Source organism: Parasteatoda tepidariorum, chromosome 4 (assembly GCF_043381705.1).
Source record: "Parasteatoda tepidariorum isolate YZ-2023 chromosome 4, CAS_Ptep_4.0, whole genome shotgun sequence".
In the NCBI taxonomy this organism is placed as follows: domain Eukaryota; kingdom Metazoa; phylum Arthropoda; class Arachnida; order Araneae; family Theridiidae; genus Parasteatoda; species Parasteatoda tepidariorum.
In genome coordinates this window covers 49,748,626-49,768,449 of record NC_092207.1, presented here as the reverse complement: position 1 = coordinate 49,768,449, position 19,824 = coordinate 49,748,626, and the positions used below count along the sequence as shown (strand labels likewise).

At 28.5% G+C, this 19,824-nt stretch overlaps 1 protein-coding gene across 1 annotated transcript in view; it reads left to right on the top strand.

Annotated features, from left to right (window-relative positions):
- LOC107452584 (secreted frizzled-related protein 5) overlaps positions 1–19,472 on the top strand; it is a 276,833-nt gene extending 257,361 nt beyond the window's left edge. Inside the window, exon 4 of the mRNA XM_016069089.4 lies at positions 15,612–19,472. Coding sequence (XP_015924575.1) covers positions 15,612–15,810 — 199 coding nt within the window. The 3' untranslated portion in view covers positions 15,811–19,472. The remainder of the gene's footprint in view (positions 1–15,611) is intronic.
- Positions 19,473–19,824: the final 352 nt, after the last annotated feature.

The window sequence follows — 19,824 nt, the reverse complement described above, 5'->3', positions numbered from 1 at the left end:
CCTCAAGGAATATAGAGTACACTTTTTGACTCTATCTTTGACTAAAGAAAAAACAACGTTCATAAAGCGCAAATAATAAAGCACAGAAATGGACATACTATAGTTTCGGTTTTTTCTTTCGGCTAGAGCCGAAATTATAGTATGTAAATTTATTACTTGCCGACCAGGTGGCCGAGTGGTTAGCATGCCTGACTACGGAGCCGATGGTTGCGAGTTCGAATTTCCCTCAGGGCATGGATGTTTCATTCTCTCTCTGCGTTCTATGTCCTTTCTTCTGCGTGAATGTAACCCGCCCTATAAACGGGTTTTTGGTTGTATGACGTGGGCGACGCTACTCCACCGCCATGGTTTAGCCATAGGTGCTCACTGGGTAACGATAAGAGAGTAGGCAATTCTGGCATTTCTGAGGCCAATGGGAAATAGACCCAAGTGCCCGCCATTAACCAAAAAAAAAAAAAAAAAAAAAAAAATCGTTACTTCGTTTGTAATTTATTCACTTCGTTTTTTTTTTCTTTCTTTTTTTGCTTCAGCCTTGTTTTCTAATTACGCCTTTAGTACAAGACTACCACCACACTTTTTCTGAAAAAGCTTTTTATCAAATACAAGAGTTCCTATTTTCTTATAAGTAGTAGTAGTATAGTTACGTCGCACTACAGCTGCACAATGGGCTATAGGCGACGGTCTGGGAAACATCCCTGAGGATGATCCAAAGATATATCATTACAATTTTAATCCTTTGCAAAATGGATTGCTCTCCTGCTTCTTTAGCCCGTCGACCTGCGCACGAAGTCTAGTACTTTACGGCAGAACAGTTTAACGAGGACCAACACCGCACATCCTCGATCTCTTACCAGGCACTCACCCGCACACTGACCACAGTTAGTGATGATTGACTTCGGAGAATTGCTGGGAATCGTGACTTAACGATCAGTCTACTGCGGGACCATTTTCTTACAAAAAAATGAATGTTTCTACCAAATATTTACGTTGGAAAAATACAAAATAGTGTTTTCACACTACTTTAAACATTTTAAATTATATCATTAAACTATAAAGTTTTAAAATTTATTATTGTAATATGTTATCTTAAAAACGTGAATTCTTAACTTCATTAAAGACTTTAAAAAAAGGAACTCAACAAATTCATAATAATCTGCATTTAAAAAATGGAGTTAGTTTCACTTTCATGTTCAAAAAAGCATTTCTTTCTTATTTTAAAACTAGTACACCTCCACTTCATCTTTCCAAACTAAGGACTCTATAGAATAGGCATCTCAAAAATGAATTAAGATGTAGTTGTCAATTTAAATATATCCCTTTAAATCTGTACATTTAAAATCCACCTGTATTTCAAGTTAAATTGACTATTTGTTTTTACGTAATTTTATACTTAAAGTGTTTTTCTCTATTGTGTTAACCTGATTGTTTTATACTAAAAAATTTTGCAACCTGATTTTTTTTCTGCCTATAGCAATAAATAAAACTTTTTACTTAACGAGAAAAAATTATTCTACCATTTAGTGATAAATTTAAATGCATATTTCTAGCATTTATTTTAGGCTGATAAAAGAATTTCATCTAACGGTACAGAATTATAGATATCTGGTTTTTATAGAGAAAGCGGAAATTTCTGCATCTTTTTTTATAACCTATACCCTGAGGATATTTTGTCACGACCTTTTTTCTTCTATATTTTTCATTCAATCCATTCAGGCAGGACAAAATATATCACGTAGATTTCTCTATCTTAACACTATCGCATATATAAGCAATAAAAAAAAAATCTTTTAACCTTTAGGCTAGAAACAAGACTCTATTCGACTGTGAAATCAATTATTCTCTCGAAATAACTTTCACTTTTTTTTTTCAAAGACTGTGCAAAAACTGTTCTTTCACCAAAATCATAAAAAAAAAGGTATTCTACGATCGATGAAAAAAATTATATAATTATCTTCAGGGACTGTGTGTAGATAGATTTTAAACAGAATTTCTTTCTTGGGGAATCTAGATCAGGGATTTCTAATCTATGAAAATAAGAGTGGCACTGCCTGGAACTTAAATCTTAATGCGCAAAATTTTTACACTTTTATTTGTGTTTGATAGATATAAACTCTGGTAGAATTAAAAATCTCATGTTTGACAATTCAGTAATTGTTGAGCTATATTTCTGGCAGTCATTTCGTCAAGAAATCGCATCTTAATCAGAAACGTAAATAGTAATTGAACGCGAAACCATTAATCGTGCAAAAAACATTTTAAAATTACAATTCTAAAATAATTGTTGCATGATGCAGCAGAAATTCCATAAGAAAATTGAAATTAGTAGAAAATTTTAAAAAAGAAAGCAAGAAAAATAATGGAAACTATATTAATGACATTCGAAGCTGACGTCATCAGGGGGTACCAGATTCGGAAGTCGTAAAAACGCAAAACCTTTTCTATCGAGAGAGCACGACAAATGTCCAAAATTAGCTCTCTCTATACCCCAAAGGTTTTGCATGTCCGGGAAAAGAGAAAAAGAGAATACAAAAGCAAAATACCAAAGTACAAAGTAAAACACAAAGTACTTTGTCTAAGATAGGTACTCTGCCAGACATTCGTCTGGAGCTGTGGCGGTGACTATGGTAACGAGGTATGATTATTTACAGTAGGGGTGCGGGATCCCTGTTTAGGACTGATTTTGGGGAGAAAATGAAACCTCTTCATCGAAGCTACCCTCCCTAAAACGCCCTCTTCTTGTTTCCATAGCACCAGACTACCGCAGACTTTGTGGCGGGCAGAGTACATATGTCAGACAATACAAGATACAAAAGTACAAAAAGAAAAACAATGTTCAATATACAATCAAAACAATGTTCAAGGAGTATTTTGAAGTAGGTTTTGGAACATTGTTTTTCTTTTTGTACTTTTCTAACTTGTTTTTGTATTTCATATTCTCTTTTTCTCTCTTTCTGGACTTTTTGCAAAACCTTTATGGAACAGGAGAGCAAATTTTAGACATTTGTCGTGCTCTCTTTATGGAAATGGTTTTGCGTTTTTATGACTTCCGAAGCTGGTACCCCCTAATGACGTCAGCTTCGGATGTATTTAATATATTTTCTATTAATTTCCATTGTTTTCTTTCTTAAAATTTTCTATCAGAAATGTAAACTCGTAAAATATTCGACAAAATCGCTTCGTCATTCGTGTAAGATTTCATTTAACTCCGAGAGTTCTCCAGCATTTTTTATCGAATAATAATACCGTTTGTATTTTATTATAGGATGATATCTGAGTTAGTAAGCTAGCATGGGAGGCAAGTTTTTCGAATTTCCTTTCTCTTTGTGACGGAGAGTTCACTCACTTATTTCCTACCTGCTTTACGTTGTATATAATAATCAATTGTATTAATCGAGAAGTAGACCTAATACTACTGCCAAAAATTGCAGCCTCTTAAGAAAATATGAATGTCCTCAGTTTGACAAAACGTTCGCTCCAAGCAATTGGAAACAGTTTCGCTAAAAACAAAGAAAATTTCGTGAATTTTGAGTATCCATTTTTTACAATGAATCAAAACAAGGAAATGTGAGTTTAGTTTATAACTCATCTTCTTAGTTTTAAAGTTAGTTTCCCAATCCTATTATTATTTTTGAAACCTATATTTATTCAGACAGTTCTATTTTGCAGGTTAACCCTTCTACATAATCTTTTGTGAGGCACTTTTCATTTCGATAATCTAAACTTAGTTTCATTTTACGTAATAATGAATATTTATTTAATATAAACTTTAAAATTGATTATGAAGCCTAGATGGACTTTAGATTCACTATCGAAAGAATTTGAGGATATAATTGAAAATTGCTGAAAATATTCGAAAACGTTATCGAAATTAAATGGTAGCAAATTTCAAATCTTATTTCATAATTTAAAAAATTTTTCATGTATATTGGTAAAACTTTTTCTCAATCATGCTCATCGAATGCCTTTCCCTAACTAATACATTTAAAATACAATGATTCTACTACAAACACGATACATATTTTATATTGATTAAGTTTTTAACTCAAATCTTAATTTTTTGATTGTCTATAACTTTTATTCATTTAAAACTATTTCTAGCACATTTCTTACATATTTCTAAGAAATATGTTAATATCCAATTTTATCTAACTCAAATACATATTTCAATCTCCGGACAGCGTACTATGTGTATTTTAATTGATCCTCTTTACTAGTGGATTGGCCTAATTTTAAGAATCCATGCCACCAGCTTATATTTTGGCAGTAGCATTAACATAGACAACCTCATGCTAAAAGAAACGAAAAAGATATTTGTTAATATGGAGAATGGGCGAGTTTGTTTGTCTCTGCAGCAGTTAACTTGCTGAGATGTTGAAGATTAGTAATCAAGTAAATACAATAGTCTATAATAAGTACAAGAAACAGTCTCTTATAGAGAAGAGATTCAAAGCGCAAAATTCCTAGCAGCCTATATCAATTTTGAAAATGATATTGCAATTTGTCAATTTTGAAATTGATCTCAATTACAAAATCGAGGACATACTTTGAAATACAAAATTGGTGGCATTCTTAGTGCGGAAAAACCTATTTTTTAAATTCCAAAAAAGATGTCAACCATTAAAAAAAGAACATATGTTACAACAATGGCATAGTAGAACACAATAATGAAAAAATTGAGCATTGTAGTCCGTATGTTGCGAACTATCAAAGAAAGAGAAATTTTTGATTATCTTGGAGTATTTTAGAAGTTTAAATCTTCCAAATAAGTGTCAGATGGTTCGCCATCTATTCAGAAATATTTCTTGTTTATTCTATGGTGCAAAAATCTAATTTTTTAAATTGCCTTTTGCTTTGGTCTCTAATGTACAGGAGTTCCATAAAGACCACCTTTGCCACGAATCTTTAGAATTAAATTAAATTCCCCTCCATTATAAATTACGTTGATTACTGGAATCCAAATATGTATATATATGGTTCACAGCTCAGCCATCTCAACTGAAATAAATACACGGATTCCAGTGACTTTATAAAAAGTTCATGGAAGTGGAAATCTTCATATATTGAAGGAATGGAGGAAATATTGTAGTGCCTATGCTGGTAGTCGAACCCCCTTTCATATGATTGATAGCTTAGTCTTCTCAGCTAAAGCATATACCCAGTTTCAAAGAGCTAACTGATTTCATAAGGCATTCAACTTATTTGATTATCGGACCAATTTAGAATAGCACATTTACAAATGTATGTCCAGTGTATTTCCTCAGAAAATCGACGAATACAGATTTTAAAAAAATCATTCTTTACTTAGAGAACAGTTTTCAGAAGAGAATTTATAACCAAATCGAATGTATCACAAGATATCTTGAAAAATCAGAAAAGGAAAAGTTCGAGAAATTAATAATAAGTTTACTTGTAAAGTTTCTTTAAAGTATAAGTTTGGCGCAAATAATAAGTTTTTCGATCTATGTGATCAGCCGCTGTACGGCTCTGGATTTATATTTTACGTAAAAGTTGTGGAAAGCGATTTTAAAAACATATGGAGATCAGTCGTAGTATATGCACACTGCGTATGAATTATGAATTAAATGGAAAGCGATATTAAAAACATTTGGTGATCAGCCGCTGTTTACAGTACATTGTGTAAAAAATGTAAGTTAAATTAAAAATGATTTTAAAAGCATTTAACGCGATTGTAACCAGAAAAATTTTATTTGCAATATTTATACGTTCCCTCCGGAATTTTTTTTCTACAAAATCAGATTTTGGGTAAAGAAACATCTCCAGAGGATATGCTTTTTCAGCTATTTCGTGCAAGAATATTTCCGTATAAAAATTCGCTCGCCAAGTGCTCTTCAACTATCCTTTCCTTTATTACATTAACTAATGAAATTAAGGAGCACAATTATGTCGTAAATCAACGGCACTTTCTTTCGCAATTCCAAAGTAACCCATTTTTTTTATTGAATACTCAAAGAACTGATGTGACACTTTTTTTGTTGTTGATGAATGCTGTTTTTAAGATCATATATTGTTCCTAAGTTCCGGTAAAAAACAACTAGTAAACGGCGTTTTAAAAAATCCAATGTAAGCAAAACTTGCAAGATATACAGTGATTAATTTTTGAGACTAAAATATTTTTTAAAAAACAAAGCTGGGTAAATTTAAAGGCGAACAACTAATAAACTTGGATTTATATTTTATGTTAAACTTGAAACACAGTTGTAAACAAGGATTCATACAATATTTAAAGCCAATTTTTGCAAATAAAAGTATTTACTCTTTACTCATCGAATAAATTATTCAAAGAAAAGTTTTTATATATGTTGCTCACTGTTCATTTTAAAACGTTAAGTAAAGGTTCCATGCTGCGAATTGCATTTTTGCTTTGTAATTTGAACGTTTTCTGAATTTTTTAAAATGCTTTAATTCATTATAAATAAATAAAAAAATGCGTTGAATGGTATGAAATTAATACTTGTATGACTTCGCCTTTTTGAATAAATAAATTTTTGCCAATGGTAAGTCAATGATTTTTTATGGGTACAATGATTATATTTAAAAATACGGTTGAATATAATTTCGATTAAAAACAAAGTAACTATTTTTACTTGTTTTGAGTTACCCGACTCACACTGTCAATAGTGTTGACGTTGATCAGTGGTAAACGGATCATGGGTAAGAGTCGTCTTGTCATCAGGCTAACCGTTGGAAGTTTTTGTGTTTTTCCTTTTCACGTATCGCAAGGGCGGGTTAGTTCCATTAAGAAAGTCTTCCACGAAGGCAAATTTCTCCCAATTCTTGATCTAGGAGTTTCCTTGTCTTCTGGATTGGGTTCAAAATTACGAGGCTATGGAGTATTGGTAGTCCTAAACTTAAACTTGATTTGGCTGCTGGCAACGACAATAATTATTTAAAAAAAACTAATCTTCAAAGCGATAAAAAAAATTCTACCAAACCCACATTTTTAAAATTTATAAAAATGCTTTGCATTGAAATATAATGCTAATAGTGCAAATACTACTGAAATAAAATACTGTTTGAGTTTGAATTTTCCAGTTAAACATTCTATGCATCGGGAAATTAAACACATAGTTTGATATGTAAGCAGATTTAATTATACATTGTTATTCGTATTCATAAACTCTGTTATTTATTTAAATCAATCAATCTGTATTTTGATTTGAATTTTCAAGAAAAATCCTCTACACGCGTGATAAAGATAAACCTTTCTCGGTAGGTAATAATAGTTGAAAAGTACTATTCATTAGAGTAATAATTGTTTAAGACGTCTGGTGGCTGAGTGGTAACGCTTCAAGCTCTCTTGTCACAGGTCCTTGGTTCGATCACCGGGCCGGACAAGGATGACTCAGCCTTTCATCCCTTCAGGGGGTCGATAAAATGAGTGCCAAGCAGTGTATAATGAGTATAAACAGGGACTCATTAACTAAGTAGGAGCGGTGGCACAGGTCCGGGGTTCTATCCTCGAAACCGGCATGATTGACTCAACCTTTCAGTGGGTTGATAAAATGAGATCTAAACATGCTTGGGAACACTGGGGTTCAGCGTCCGACTGACCACCCGACCGGAACACCTGCTCTTGCACCCCAGAACCCATGGTCAAGAAAACTGAGATGGGCATATTGGGCCTTGACTCTCTTTGGGCTGTTGCGCCACTGAGTTTAGTTGAAAAATGCTTAAAAGTCACATTAACTATTAACTAATATAATCGTTAATGACCAATAATCCTTGATTAGAGTTAACACTCATACATTTGACAATTCGCAGAAAAACTTGAATATTCTGAATAATCTAATAATTAGATTTTCGATGAAGTTTGAATATTTATGTTGAACTTAACTCTTATAGTACTAATTATTCAGTGATGCTAATTATTTTATGAATTCGAAAACAAAAACATGTTTAGTCTGAATTTTAACGCAAGCTAAGTTTTTTAAGAAATTATTTCAAATTATTTAAAAAAAAACTTTAAGCAGTTCTCTTGAAAAAGTAGCCTATTATAAAAACGTAAAGCTAAAATGACAAAGAAAGAGAGAAATGGAAAAAAAACTATGAATACTTACTGTTTCAGAATGTAGGAAATATGTACTATTCCTAATTTTGCAGCAATTTTGTAAACTACAGCAATTTTTTCTTGTGTTCAAAATTTCTGAGAAAAATTTGTGGATGGTCATCTGGTCAAAACTATTAAAACCATCGATTTTGACATCGTTTAACAAAGTAATAGGAGTTTCCTTAGCACACATAATTCATGTTTAATTTTAAGATTGAGATAAAAATTTGTCCTTATAAAACACAACATCCATAATAAATTTCTTATTAAAGTATTTTTAATAATGTAGATCTTTTTTTCTTACTTTAAACAAATTATATTTAAAAAATAATTATTAATTATAAGTAATTTCCCAATTAGCTAGATTTTTGGTTTTCAAATATTTTAGTGATTTACGAATTTAATGGTTGTTTTTTGATACAGAAATTATAGCATAAAACTGTAAGTTTTATAAGAAATAGCTTTGAATTTTTGATGGTAATAAGACTTAGGCCTCTTTAAAAAGCAACATTTAAAAATGGTTTATTTTAAAAATGGCAAACTTTTCAAACTATTTTATTAAGAATTGAAGTAGTATTTAAAAGGATGTGTTTAGTTACCAAATTTATTTTCAAAATGATTTAATTCTAGGGATAACGTATTAATTTATGCACAAAAAAACCTGGCTTAGATAGTATAATTTAAAATATTCCAATAAAATTAAAGTAGTATTTTTAGAAACAAATTTTTTATTAAATTTAATTTTGTTCTTGATGAAACGCATAAGTTAGAGCATTGTCTGCTTTCTCTGCTGAGTTAGGACTGCATAAAATTATCCATTAGAAATAAAGAAGTAGTTCCTAAAAGTAAACAAAGTTGGAAATTGCGTAAGTAATTTATAAATCTGGGGTCTTCTTATAGAACTCAGTCAGACCACTCTAACCCATATTTCAATTGTCTGCCAGTTTATTTCATTCCACTTCCGAAGTGAACTGTCATAAAAAAGTTCTGCCACTCCATAAAACAGAAAAAAAAAGTGTGTTGACACAGAATCTGTCATATTTTCGAGAGCGCAAAAACTTTCTGGAAAAAGCTAAATAAATTACTTTTTTCATTCCTATTACTCTCTTTCTATTTCCTGTTCCTTCGTTGGCGATGTTTGAATTTATTTTCCCTTTCCGACACTTCAAAACCCTGAAAGTAGTCTGGAACAACTCGCCAAAGTTCTGTGACTCACATTTGAGTTGACAGATGATGTTGGAGTGCCACTTCCTTGGGTTGGCGCAATCCATCTTCATTGGCAAGCAGTCCTCTTAAAGATTGAGTCACTCCAGGGACTTTTGAATTTGACAGGGACAGCACAATACTCTCGTCAGGTGGGGTGACAAAGTTTGGCGAAAAAAAGGAACCACTCATTTTTGTCATATCACTTTCTAAAGTGAGCTTCGAAAGTCTAAAGGGAATGATATTCAATGGGCTGTATTTGATTAACCTAGATAGGTTTTTTTAAAACATAAGTTTTTTTTAAGGGGGAAATTTTTCATTTTTATAATGGAACTAACGTTTAAATAGAGAAATGTGAAAGAAAAAGTGAAGTGAGTAGAAAAAAACAGCTCACACTAAGCACTTTATTTCAGTTTAAATGCATAAAAAAAGAGTTTTTTAGTATTGAATTTGCGATCTACCTAAAATAAAGCTGTTTTCATTTACTCCTTATTTGGGTAGTCTACTTTTTTTTCTCGAAATAATGCGCAATTCCGGTTACGTCTTTCAGAAATATTTTTAATTCAAATACATTAAACTCCCTATCGCATACAGTTGTGTATGGATGGTGTTTTCTACACTAGGGAACGCTGCAAGGTCGGTACCGCCTAAATTTCCGGGTTACTGTTTCCGTTGTATTTTAAAGCCATTTGGCATCAGTGTGTTTTGAGATTCTTGCAAACAATGTATTTGATTACTTATTACTTGTGTTTACAATGCTAACAATACTGGTGTTTACAATGCCGAAAGTGTTAACACTAGCGTAAGATGGTGCACAGCTTGCAACAAGAACAAACAGCAATAAACTTACGGAAAGAGGCCATATCAAGACTGCCAAAAAAGCGAGTTATTCAAAATCTAGCAACCATGTCACCTTTTTTAACAATATATCTCTAAATAACTAAAACAAATTTTCACTTCAAACTCACCAGAATTACATAATAACATTAATATCTTATGAAATACGGCAGATTTGAGCTCAGAAATTATCTAATTTATTTCTCTTAAAGAAAACAAAATTTTTCGTTTGAAAATATCACCACGCAGAATAACATGTAGTAAGCAGCTGCATACTTTCTAACCGGAACTAGATCAGGCATACAGCTCGAGATTGTTATTGTTTACATTTCTACTGAAAACACCATCTATACTGCATGTTTTCAAGATTACATTTGCTACGTAGCCAGTTGAGTGGTTAGAAATTACTAGTGTACGAATACGAGATGAAATACGAGAGTACTTTATTGAGAACATGTCCGTGTTTTCACTTGTTTCACATTTGACACCATGGGACGCGAAAAAAGAATCACGTTTATCACGACATGTGAATAAAGTAATGAAGGGGTTAAATGGGGCATTTTCAGAAAGTGGGAGAATAATGTTAACTACAAATATTTTGAATTCTACGGTCACTTGTGTTATATGGCCGCAATATTCTCTACTTAAGCAAAATAGCTTTCGGTTAAAAAAACATGTTAATTTTTTATTGAATTTTAGACCATAATATAGTATTGAGCAATAAATTAAAGGGAAAAAATACTATCGAAGTAGATATCATTATGTAATTTGTAATCTTTGCCATTTCACGTGAAAGAAATTTGTAATTTGTTGCAAAAATATTTCATGAAAGTGTAAGAAAATACTTTAAAACAGTGCGAAAATCCTTTTAAGAGTAAATAAATAAGTTGGAGGTGCTTTCTTATCCCCTTTTTTTTGATTAAAAATATCACTCTGTTTCGATTATTACATTTGAACACGCATCAAAGCATTAGATAACTTTTTAGAAAATTATTCCACATTGTCAAAAATTACTTATTAAATAATCGTCAATTTAATTTTCTCTCTCCTTTTTTTATATGTTTGGCAACCATTAAATACATTTTACATTGACTCAATTAACAACGTGAATGTCCGGAATTCACTCTTTTAAATTATAATAAAAAAATATTTAGGGTAGATTTAGGAAACTTTTACTAAAATTTTTATTTAATTATTATATTTAGAATTCCAGTTAGTAAACTGAATTATAAATCTATTCTAAAAACAATAGTGTGTATTACATTTAAACTGAATTGCTCTCAGAGCTCCAAGTTTAAATACAATGTATGTTCCCACCTTTTCAAAATTTGTCTAAAACTATCTCTAAAATGAATTGAAATGTTATAGTCTTTTGTAAGATCTAAAACGCCTACAAATTTCACTAAAAAACTTGATTATTTATGATTACTTGACTTATTAAACTTGATACTTAGAATCACAATGTAATACATATTATACGTTCTTGAACTACAGAGATATTTTGAATTTATTTATCAGTTTGAAAATTTTGAATTTTCAAGCTGTTTTGCATTATAGTTATTTTCTTTGATTCTCTTTAAAAAATCTTTTATTTTCCTTTTTTTTTTCTAAATATTTCACTTTCTTTTTTTTCAATTCCCATAAAATAAAGACCCTTAAGTATCTGATATGTTTATAAATATAATAATATGCAAGTTAAAATTATAATATATCAGTTTTTAAATATATAATTCGAATAGAAAGACTAATACGGGAATTAAAACCTCAATATCTAATATACCGCCTACTGTTTAATCCTAGGAAAAGCTTTTTTTAAAGTTTTAGGTCATTATTAATTTTAGTTGGGTCATTTTCTTCAGATCTACCTGATAATTACTATATTGGAGAGACACGAAAATAGGATCCTTCTCAGCTTATTGCTTGCAAGTACTAAAACAAAATTAAATTATTATAAATTAAAATTATCGTAACACATTAATTTAAAAAAAAAATTCATTTATTATTTTTTCTCTAAATGCCAGGTACGATCTTAGATAAGAAAAGGAAAACTTGTTTGTCAGTATGAATTAAAACGATCTTTCCTTTATTGCAAATCGAATAAAGTCAGAAAAAAAATCGTTATAGTTTAGTCATCATTTGTGCATAGGAATTATAAGCATAAAAAAATAGTAACTATGCATGATTTTTGGAAGCATTTAAATCTGAGACATGCATAACATTTTTAATAAAAGAAAAACGAAGACGTTATTGAGCTTACAGAAGTTATTCAAGCAATAATTATGCTTGTTAACTGCAAAAATACGAAATTTTTATAATTGCCATGTTGACGAATAAAAAGAATAGCAAAGTCTTCAGACAAAATGCACATTAATTAATGATTTATATGAATTTATAATATTCAAAATAATTCTTGTACAGCACAAAAAATTTATGCCTAAGAGTGAAATCTAGAGGAAAATTGTGACTGAATAAAATTTCTTTCCATATTTCTAAGCAAAGTAAAAATATTAAAATTAATTTAACTATAACAAATAAGTTGGAATATTATAGAATCGGTTGAAACATTTTCATATGAAACATTATAGAATTAGTAAATTGATGAAAAAAATCCCTTTAGCTTACCTTTGAAAAAAGAATACTTTGCNACTATAACAACATTATAAGTTAAATACATTGAGAAATCTATTTTTATATTGATTCTACATATACATATTTTTTTAAAATTTAGAATGCCATTAATGGAATTCTTTTTATATCTGTTTAGCAATTGTAGAAGAGTATTTGAGAAATATAAGTTGGAATATTATAGAATCGGTTGAAACATTTTCATATGAAACATTATAGAATTAGTAAATTGATGAAAAAAATCCCTTTAGCTTACCTTTGAAAAAAGAATACTTTGCGTTATAGTTAAGACGAGTAATTAATTTGACACCTAACATTTTTAATCTACTTCTTTAGTTAACTAATTTAAAAATTCTACTACTTTAGTTAAAAGTACAGATATATTGTAAAATTTAAAGTAGTGCTTGAATTTAAAATTGAAGAATTATCTTAAGATTATATTTTAAAAGTAAAACGTAGTTTGAATATTAAATTTCCTCATATTTAAAGTTAAACTAAAAGGCTTCATTTAAATCTAATTTTAAAATTTGTGATTTTCAAAAGAAAAAGAATGTATAAATTGAGATATGAGTTTAAAAATGAAGTCCTTTTTTGAAATTGAGTTTATGACTTAAATTTAGAAATAAATACAGGTTTTTAAAATTTAAATCTTGTGTTTTAAGATAATTATTGTATTGTATTTTTTCAAACAATCTTAATATTTTATTAAATTTATATTTCAAAATATATTTTTGCTTACTTTTTAAAAGTTAAGAATATCACACTAGAAAATAAAATCAAATACCTTAAAGTAATATCGATCAGTTGGTTGCGTACTAATTAAAATATGAATGCATTTTTTTTATAGAATTTATGAAATTTTAAACGAAAAAATTAATTGTGATCTGAAAATCTACATTTTGTTCTTTTGACTATGAACCTTTTGTTCTCTACAATACAAGAAGCAAGCGACTTTTGAATTTTGGAATACTAAATGCCGAATGAAAAATTTAAATTTTTTTATATTAAGGAAGGATTATATTTTTTTACTAACGTTAAAAATAAAACCGTTAGTTAAAATCATTAGTTTTACTTTTTATTCAGAACAAAATTTTAACACCAAAATACGAACAAAGTAATGCTGAAATAACTATGAAACTTTTCTGACGAGTCAGCATAAGATTTACAGAATTTATAAGATTTCCTCGCCTTAGAAAAATAAAGAGGTCTTTAAAGAATCATTTTTGATCGCCAGCAGCGCGTTTGGAAACTAATCGATCGCAAAACTGATTTTTCGCCAAATCGCTAAATGCTCTTAAATTTCCGAAATCAGCAATACTGTCTTCTCTCTGAGCATTAAATTTTAAGAATCCCGGTAAAAATGGAAATCAGTGAAAATGAACTTAGTGGAAGTATTATCTGCTGTTACAATTCCTTTTCCAGAAATGTTTCTCTGTGGAATTTGAATTTCATTCAATGTTTAAATCTTCATTAAATGTTTTGTTAGTTCATCAGCTTTTTCGGAATAGAAATTTTATTACTTTCTGAGCATTTTGAAACAATTTATTATATTATATGAATTCTGCCTAATTTTTTGTAAATGCTTTGTACTCTTTAAAGATAAAAATTAACTTTATTTTAGTTTAACAAAATATTTAAAATATTTTCATTTTAACATCAAATTTATCTTTCTCTAAAATAAAATGGGTTAAAAATTGTACTTTTAGATTATTAAAAGCAGATGGTAGATAGTTTTTGTCATTTTTACAATTATATAATATACCAATTACATATTCTTGTGGCCACAGTAACTGAGAAAATTTAAGCAAAATCTTTAATAAGAATTTGGTTTCCTTCTTGGATTATTTCATTGGTTCCCCGTGAATTTTTTTTAAAGTTTATATGTTCATTTGAATAATCGAATGCATTTTATTTATATTTTTATCGAGACACTTTTTTAATTAGTTAATTCTTTGAGCAGTTTTCTAATCAGAATAGTTTATATTTTGTATTTTATATATTATTGAAAAAAGAAGCATGCTTAATATAGTAAATACAAATTCGCATTTATAAAAGTCACCACCTTTTTTCAAAGATTTTATCATGATCTTTAAAAAGGTGATAGGTTTTGTTGGATAAATGTTTTCTGAAAAATTATAGGAAATTAGAGTGTTTTGCATTATTTGGATATTTATATATCATTGATTTGCTATAGCTTTTGCAAATATTAATTAATTACGATATAAACTAAATAATTATTTGACATTCAAGTGGTTTGATTTCACCACAACGCCTCTTTTTAACAGGGTGCGTAGCGTTTTTAAAAAGTGCTTAAATGTGCTTATTTTCGATTTTCATTTTTTAAAAGCCCTTAAAGGTGCTTTTTTCATTGGGTGTTTTTAAAAAGTGCTTAATGTTCCCATTTTCAAAATTAGATTTTTCCTTTACCATGTTGATTTTCGTTTCGAATTATGCAAAAACCACAGTTCACATTGTTCTATTCAACATTTTCACAATTAATTCAACCTCAATCTATTTCGGCGTATTGCCAGCCCGTAGCGTATGAAAACGCCATTCGTTTTACATGACTCAAAATTTCATGATTTTTGACAATTGTCAAAAACAATGCCAATTTTTTTTTTTGACATGACAGTTAAAAACAAGATAAAACCGTCAATTGTCAAAAACTTTCCAACCCTGCCTAATTATGATTTTTTTTTAAATGCTTGAAAAGTGCTTAAAAGGTGCTTATTTTTTGTTGAATAATTTGGCTACCCACCCTGTTTAATCATTGGATGGAGATGTGTTTTTGTGTCCCTCTTACAAAAATCGTGGTACTTTAAGGTATATCTAATGTATGAATTTCAAACCTTTTTAAAGTTAAATTTTAATTTTTTAGGGCAATGAAGAAAATAGATTGCTCCAATCCGCAAATTATATCAGAAACTGTTGATGGAGCAAGTCCAGAAGAAATCGAACGACGCAGAAGAGCTGGACGTTCTAAAAAGAACAAGAAGAAGCATCCCAAGAAACGAGGACATCATAAAAGTGGAACTTTAGCTGTCGTCAGCGGTGGCTCACCAACATTTCATACATAATAATAACACACATTGAAGCTTCTCAATTGTACTCGATACAATACATTCTGTTATTGTACAATAGAGATACTGCTATTAAACATGACATATTAGTATAACTTGAAAACTTCATTCACTTCAAAAATATACAAATTGGAAATAACAGTCGGCATGTTATAAGCGCTCAAAAACAGACGCCCATTTTCAAGAGTTGCCAGACGTGAATGCGAAAAAGTAAAAATGATTTGAAATATGAATATATTTATTGTTTATATTTCAAATCACTTTTGTTTTTGCCTGTTGTTTTGCAATGGCGGGCCTGTTTTTAAGATCTTGAAACGTGTCGATTGTTATGTCCGATATCGTATCTTTTTGCAGCAAATAGAAGTTTTTAATAAGTAATATCTTACCGTTTCAGTTTCTTGGGATTATTTATTTAATAACTTAATTACATATTAATCTGAAACTCTATATTAAAATAGTTTAAAAAATATTCTAAAATGTTAGATATTTTTTAATGTAACTCATAAAGTTTTGATATGAGCTGATTACATTTATTAAAGGAACTGCCTAAAACTTATTTAAATTAAGCTTGCTTTGATTAAACTTTAATAACATAACAAAAATATAAAATAATAATTTTTTTTCTTCACAATAATTATTTATTTTGATTTTCTAAGAGACAAAGATAAAATGTATTAATGAAAAAACGTGACGAATTTTTTTAACTGAGAATTTTCAAATATTTCAAGACTTATAAAAATTTTGGCATCAGTTTTTTATAAATACTTTACCAAGAATTTTTGCTTATTCTCAACTATTTGTTTTTTTTAATTATTAATACACGGTAAAAACTAAATTTAAAAAGCTGAAAAGCAAAATTTAAAAAGTTTTAACTAAATACGTTCATGAGGGTTTACTGAGTGTTCCGTATTATCCTACCTTAATAGATACTTAATATAAAATATATACATTAAAGGATCGGAAATTAATGTTTAAGTGAAAGGAAATAAAATTGTTATAAATATCTGAAATAAAGAATATAACAAAACCTGTTGGTTTGTAAGAGAAAACCTAGAGAAATTAAATTGCAATTATTAGTAAGGTTTGGTATTTTAGCAAGCAATTAAACAAGTTCTGTCTTTAGTCCTAATTTCCTGAATTGATTTGTAAGATTTCGATAATGTGTTTTTTAAATTTTTCTCCTGCATTAAATATTAGTTTTTGAGCTCAGTGTGTTTAATCTTTAGACTTGTTTTTAATTTGAAAAGGACCATATAAATGTTTTCTTTTTTAAATTTATTATAATATTTTTTGAAAAACATTTAAAGTGATAGTATGAAGTAAATATTTTTCTTTTTTGTGTGTCAGAGTAAAACCAAAATAAATATTTCATTCATTTATATTTCTAAATACAGGATTCATCAACAAAAATGTTTTTATAGCTTATTCAAATTATTCTACTAAAGTATGCATTGTACCTTGAACAGAAGAGAAGCTTTTTAATGGTTAAAAGGAAAAAAAATATAAAGTATTTGCTACTTATTTTTATCACTTCATATGGTGGATGCTTTTCACGCTGCTAATGAATTGAATATTGCCCAATAGCTCTTAAATGAGCATTAAAACTGTGGCGAATTTTGCAGTTGCAGTGATGTGTGTATAATTGAAAAAAAAATCATTTTTAAGAAAACGAGAAAAAAATAGGTAAAAAACTGTAAATTAGGTGTAGTAGTTGTCAAACCTTTTTATACTGTACCTTCTAATCATACGTAGTTTCTGAAAAAAAAAAGTGAGCTTTTATATACATATTAAGTAAGTGGTTGTAATGCTTGTTGTTATGCATTTATTTCAGAGTTTTTGGCATTAAATTGCTAATTTAGTTCATTTCCCTTTGAAAATATGTTTTGTTTGGCTTTGAAACTTTTTATTCTTATTATTGTGATTATTGTATGTATCTATCGTGAATGTAAGAGCGAATTATCTATTGTAATGTTTTTGTGACTAAATTATACTCTATTATGTGTGTTATGTATTTCCAAATATTGTGCAAAAAATTACATTTTATCGAGTTCTATTCCAGGTTGTCAACTATATTGTAATTCCAGATATACTTCTACTGTACTTTTTATTATCCTTTTTTGCTTAAACTTAAAAAAAAATGAGTTAAATTAGAGGAAAAACGCGCACCATATTTCAGCTGTTCTTGAACCACAAAATCATGTTATCAAGTTTAAGATTATTTAATTTTCACGATAATAACTTTAAATTATGCAGCTTGGATTTAATTTTCACTATAATAACTTTAAATTATGCACCTTAGATTTAATTTTCACGATAATAACTTTAAATTATGCAGCTTAGATTTAATTTTCACGATAATAACTTTAAATTATGCAGCTTATTGAAGTTGTTCAAAATTGGAATAATGTTACGGTTTAATCGACACCAAAAAATTATTACTTGCTATTTAATAAATAAATTTGCTAAAATAAATTTTGGAATTTAAATACATTAATTTTAATAATAAAATTTTTAAAATTCACTTCTAAAAGTGTAGAAAGTTTGGACGATATTGTGGTTCAATACACTTTAAAATTTGTAGCACTTTGCAAAAAAAATGGAATTAAAGAAATGTACAATGTTTTTTAATAGATTCGTGGTTTCTATTTTTTTTGCGAGTTTGAGAGCTTATTTATTTGCTTAATAATTAAAATTTAAGTAACTTTTTCCAATTACTTGAAAAAATTAGCAATTTCCATTTTTTTAAATCTTTATCATGTGTTTTACTTATTGAAAATCAAGTAATCAAAGTTTTTAATATATTGCAGTAACAGTATTAATAGGAAAGTATCACTACGGGTTGGCCTACCTTTACTTTGAATGAAGAAAGCAATTATATTTGGTATTAAAATTATCCTTTATGATACTTATTGGAAAGGTTTAACGTGGAAAAAACGATAAATAGAAAAAAACTAACCTTTCCCTTAAATTGTATAAGAAATTTTCTGAAAGGAATTTTTAATTTTTACATCGTAAATTTTCAGATAATTGTGTATATTTTGTAATAGAAAGTATATATTTGTAAGATATTCAGTAGTGGATATAGTAACTGTACATTTAGTTTAAGCGAGTAATATAATTATGTAAATGTAATTAATTTTCTCCTGGATAATATAAAATGGAAAATAAATAATGAAAGTCTATTTACTGCAAAATTAAAAATTTTTTGTTTAGAATTATTTTTACAAATACCACATCAATTTGAAGTGCAAAAACAAAAGAAATATTGAAATTTTCTTAGAAAAATTTAATGAAAAAAATCGTTTATAAAAATCGTTTGTTTCATGATTTCACGATTTTTGTTTTTTTCATACTAATATAAATGCATTAAGTGTTTTTGGATTTCATACATTGATATGATGCTATTAGCTCATAAAAATAAATGTATAAATTTCATTTATTATTCATTGTAAAATTTTTAACCTGTTGGAATTTTTGTTTACATTGCGCTGTGTTTCTAGTATAAATGTTTTTCTTCCTTTTTTAATACGACTACGAATTATGGAGATATTTCTTTTTTAGAAAATTTAATTAAGTATGGATATTGAGCAAAACGTAAATTATGGACAATGCGTTTTGTGTTTGTTTTTGTTTTATTTTTAATAAACGCTTTTTGTATATTTTTGTTTTGTTTTATTCAACACTGCATTGCATTAAGTATATGTAAATGTAATGTACAATGTAAACTAACAGAGTTCTTCCTAGATATAATTATTAATATTAAAATTACATTAAGATGAATTATTTTAAGGAAAAAAAAAGGAAAATTATCAACAATAAAATAAACAACTTTTTGCTTAAAAGTTAGTAAGTCTGATGAAACTGAAAATTCACATTGCATTATTGTATAATTTTGATCAATATGTAGTATCATATAAAATCAAATTTAAATTTATGCTTACAAATTAGAATAAACCATGAATTAAAATTTATCGCACAAACTATAGGTGGTAGTTTTAAACTAAAAAGTTG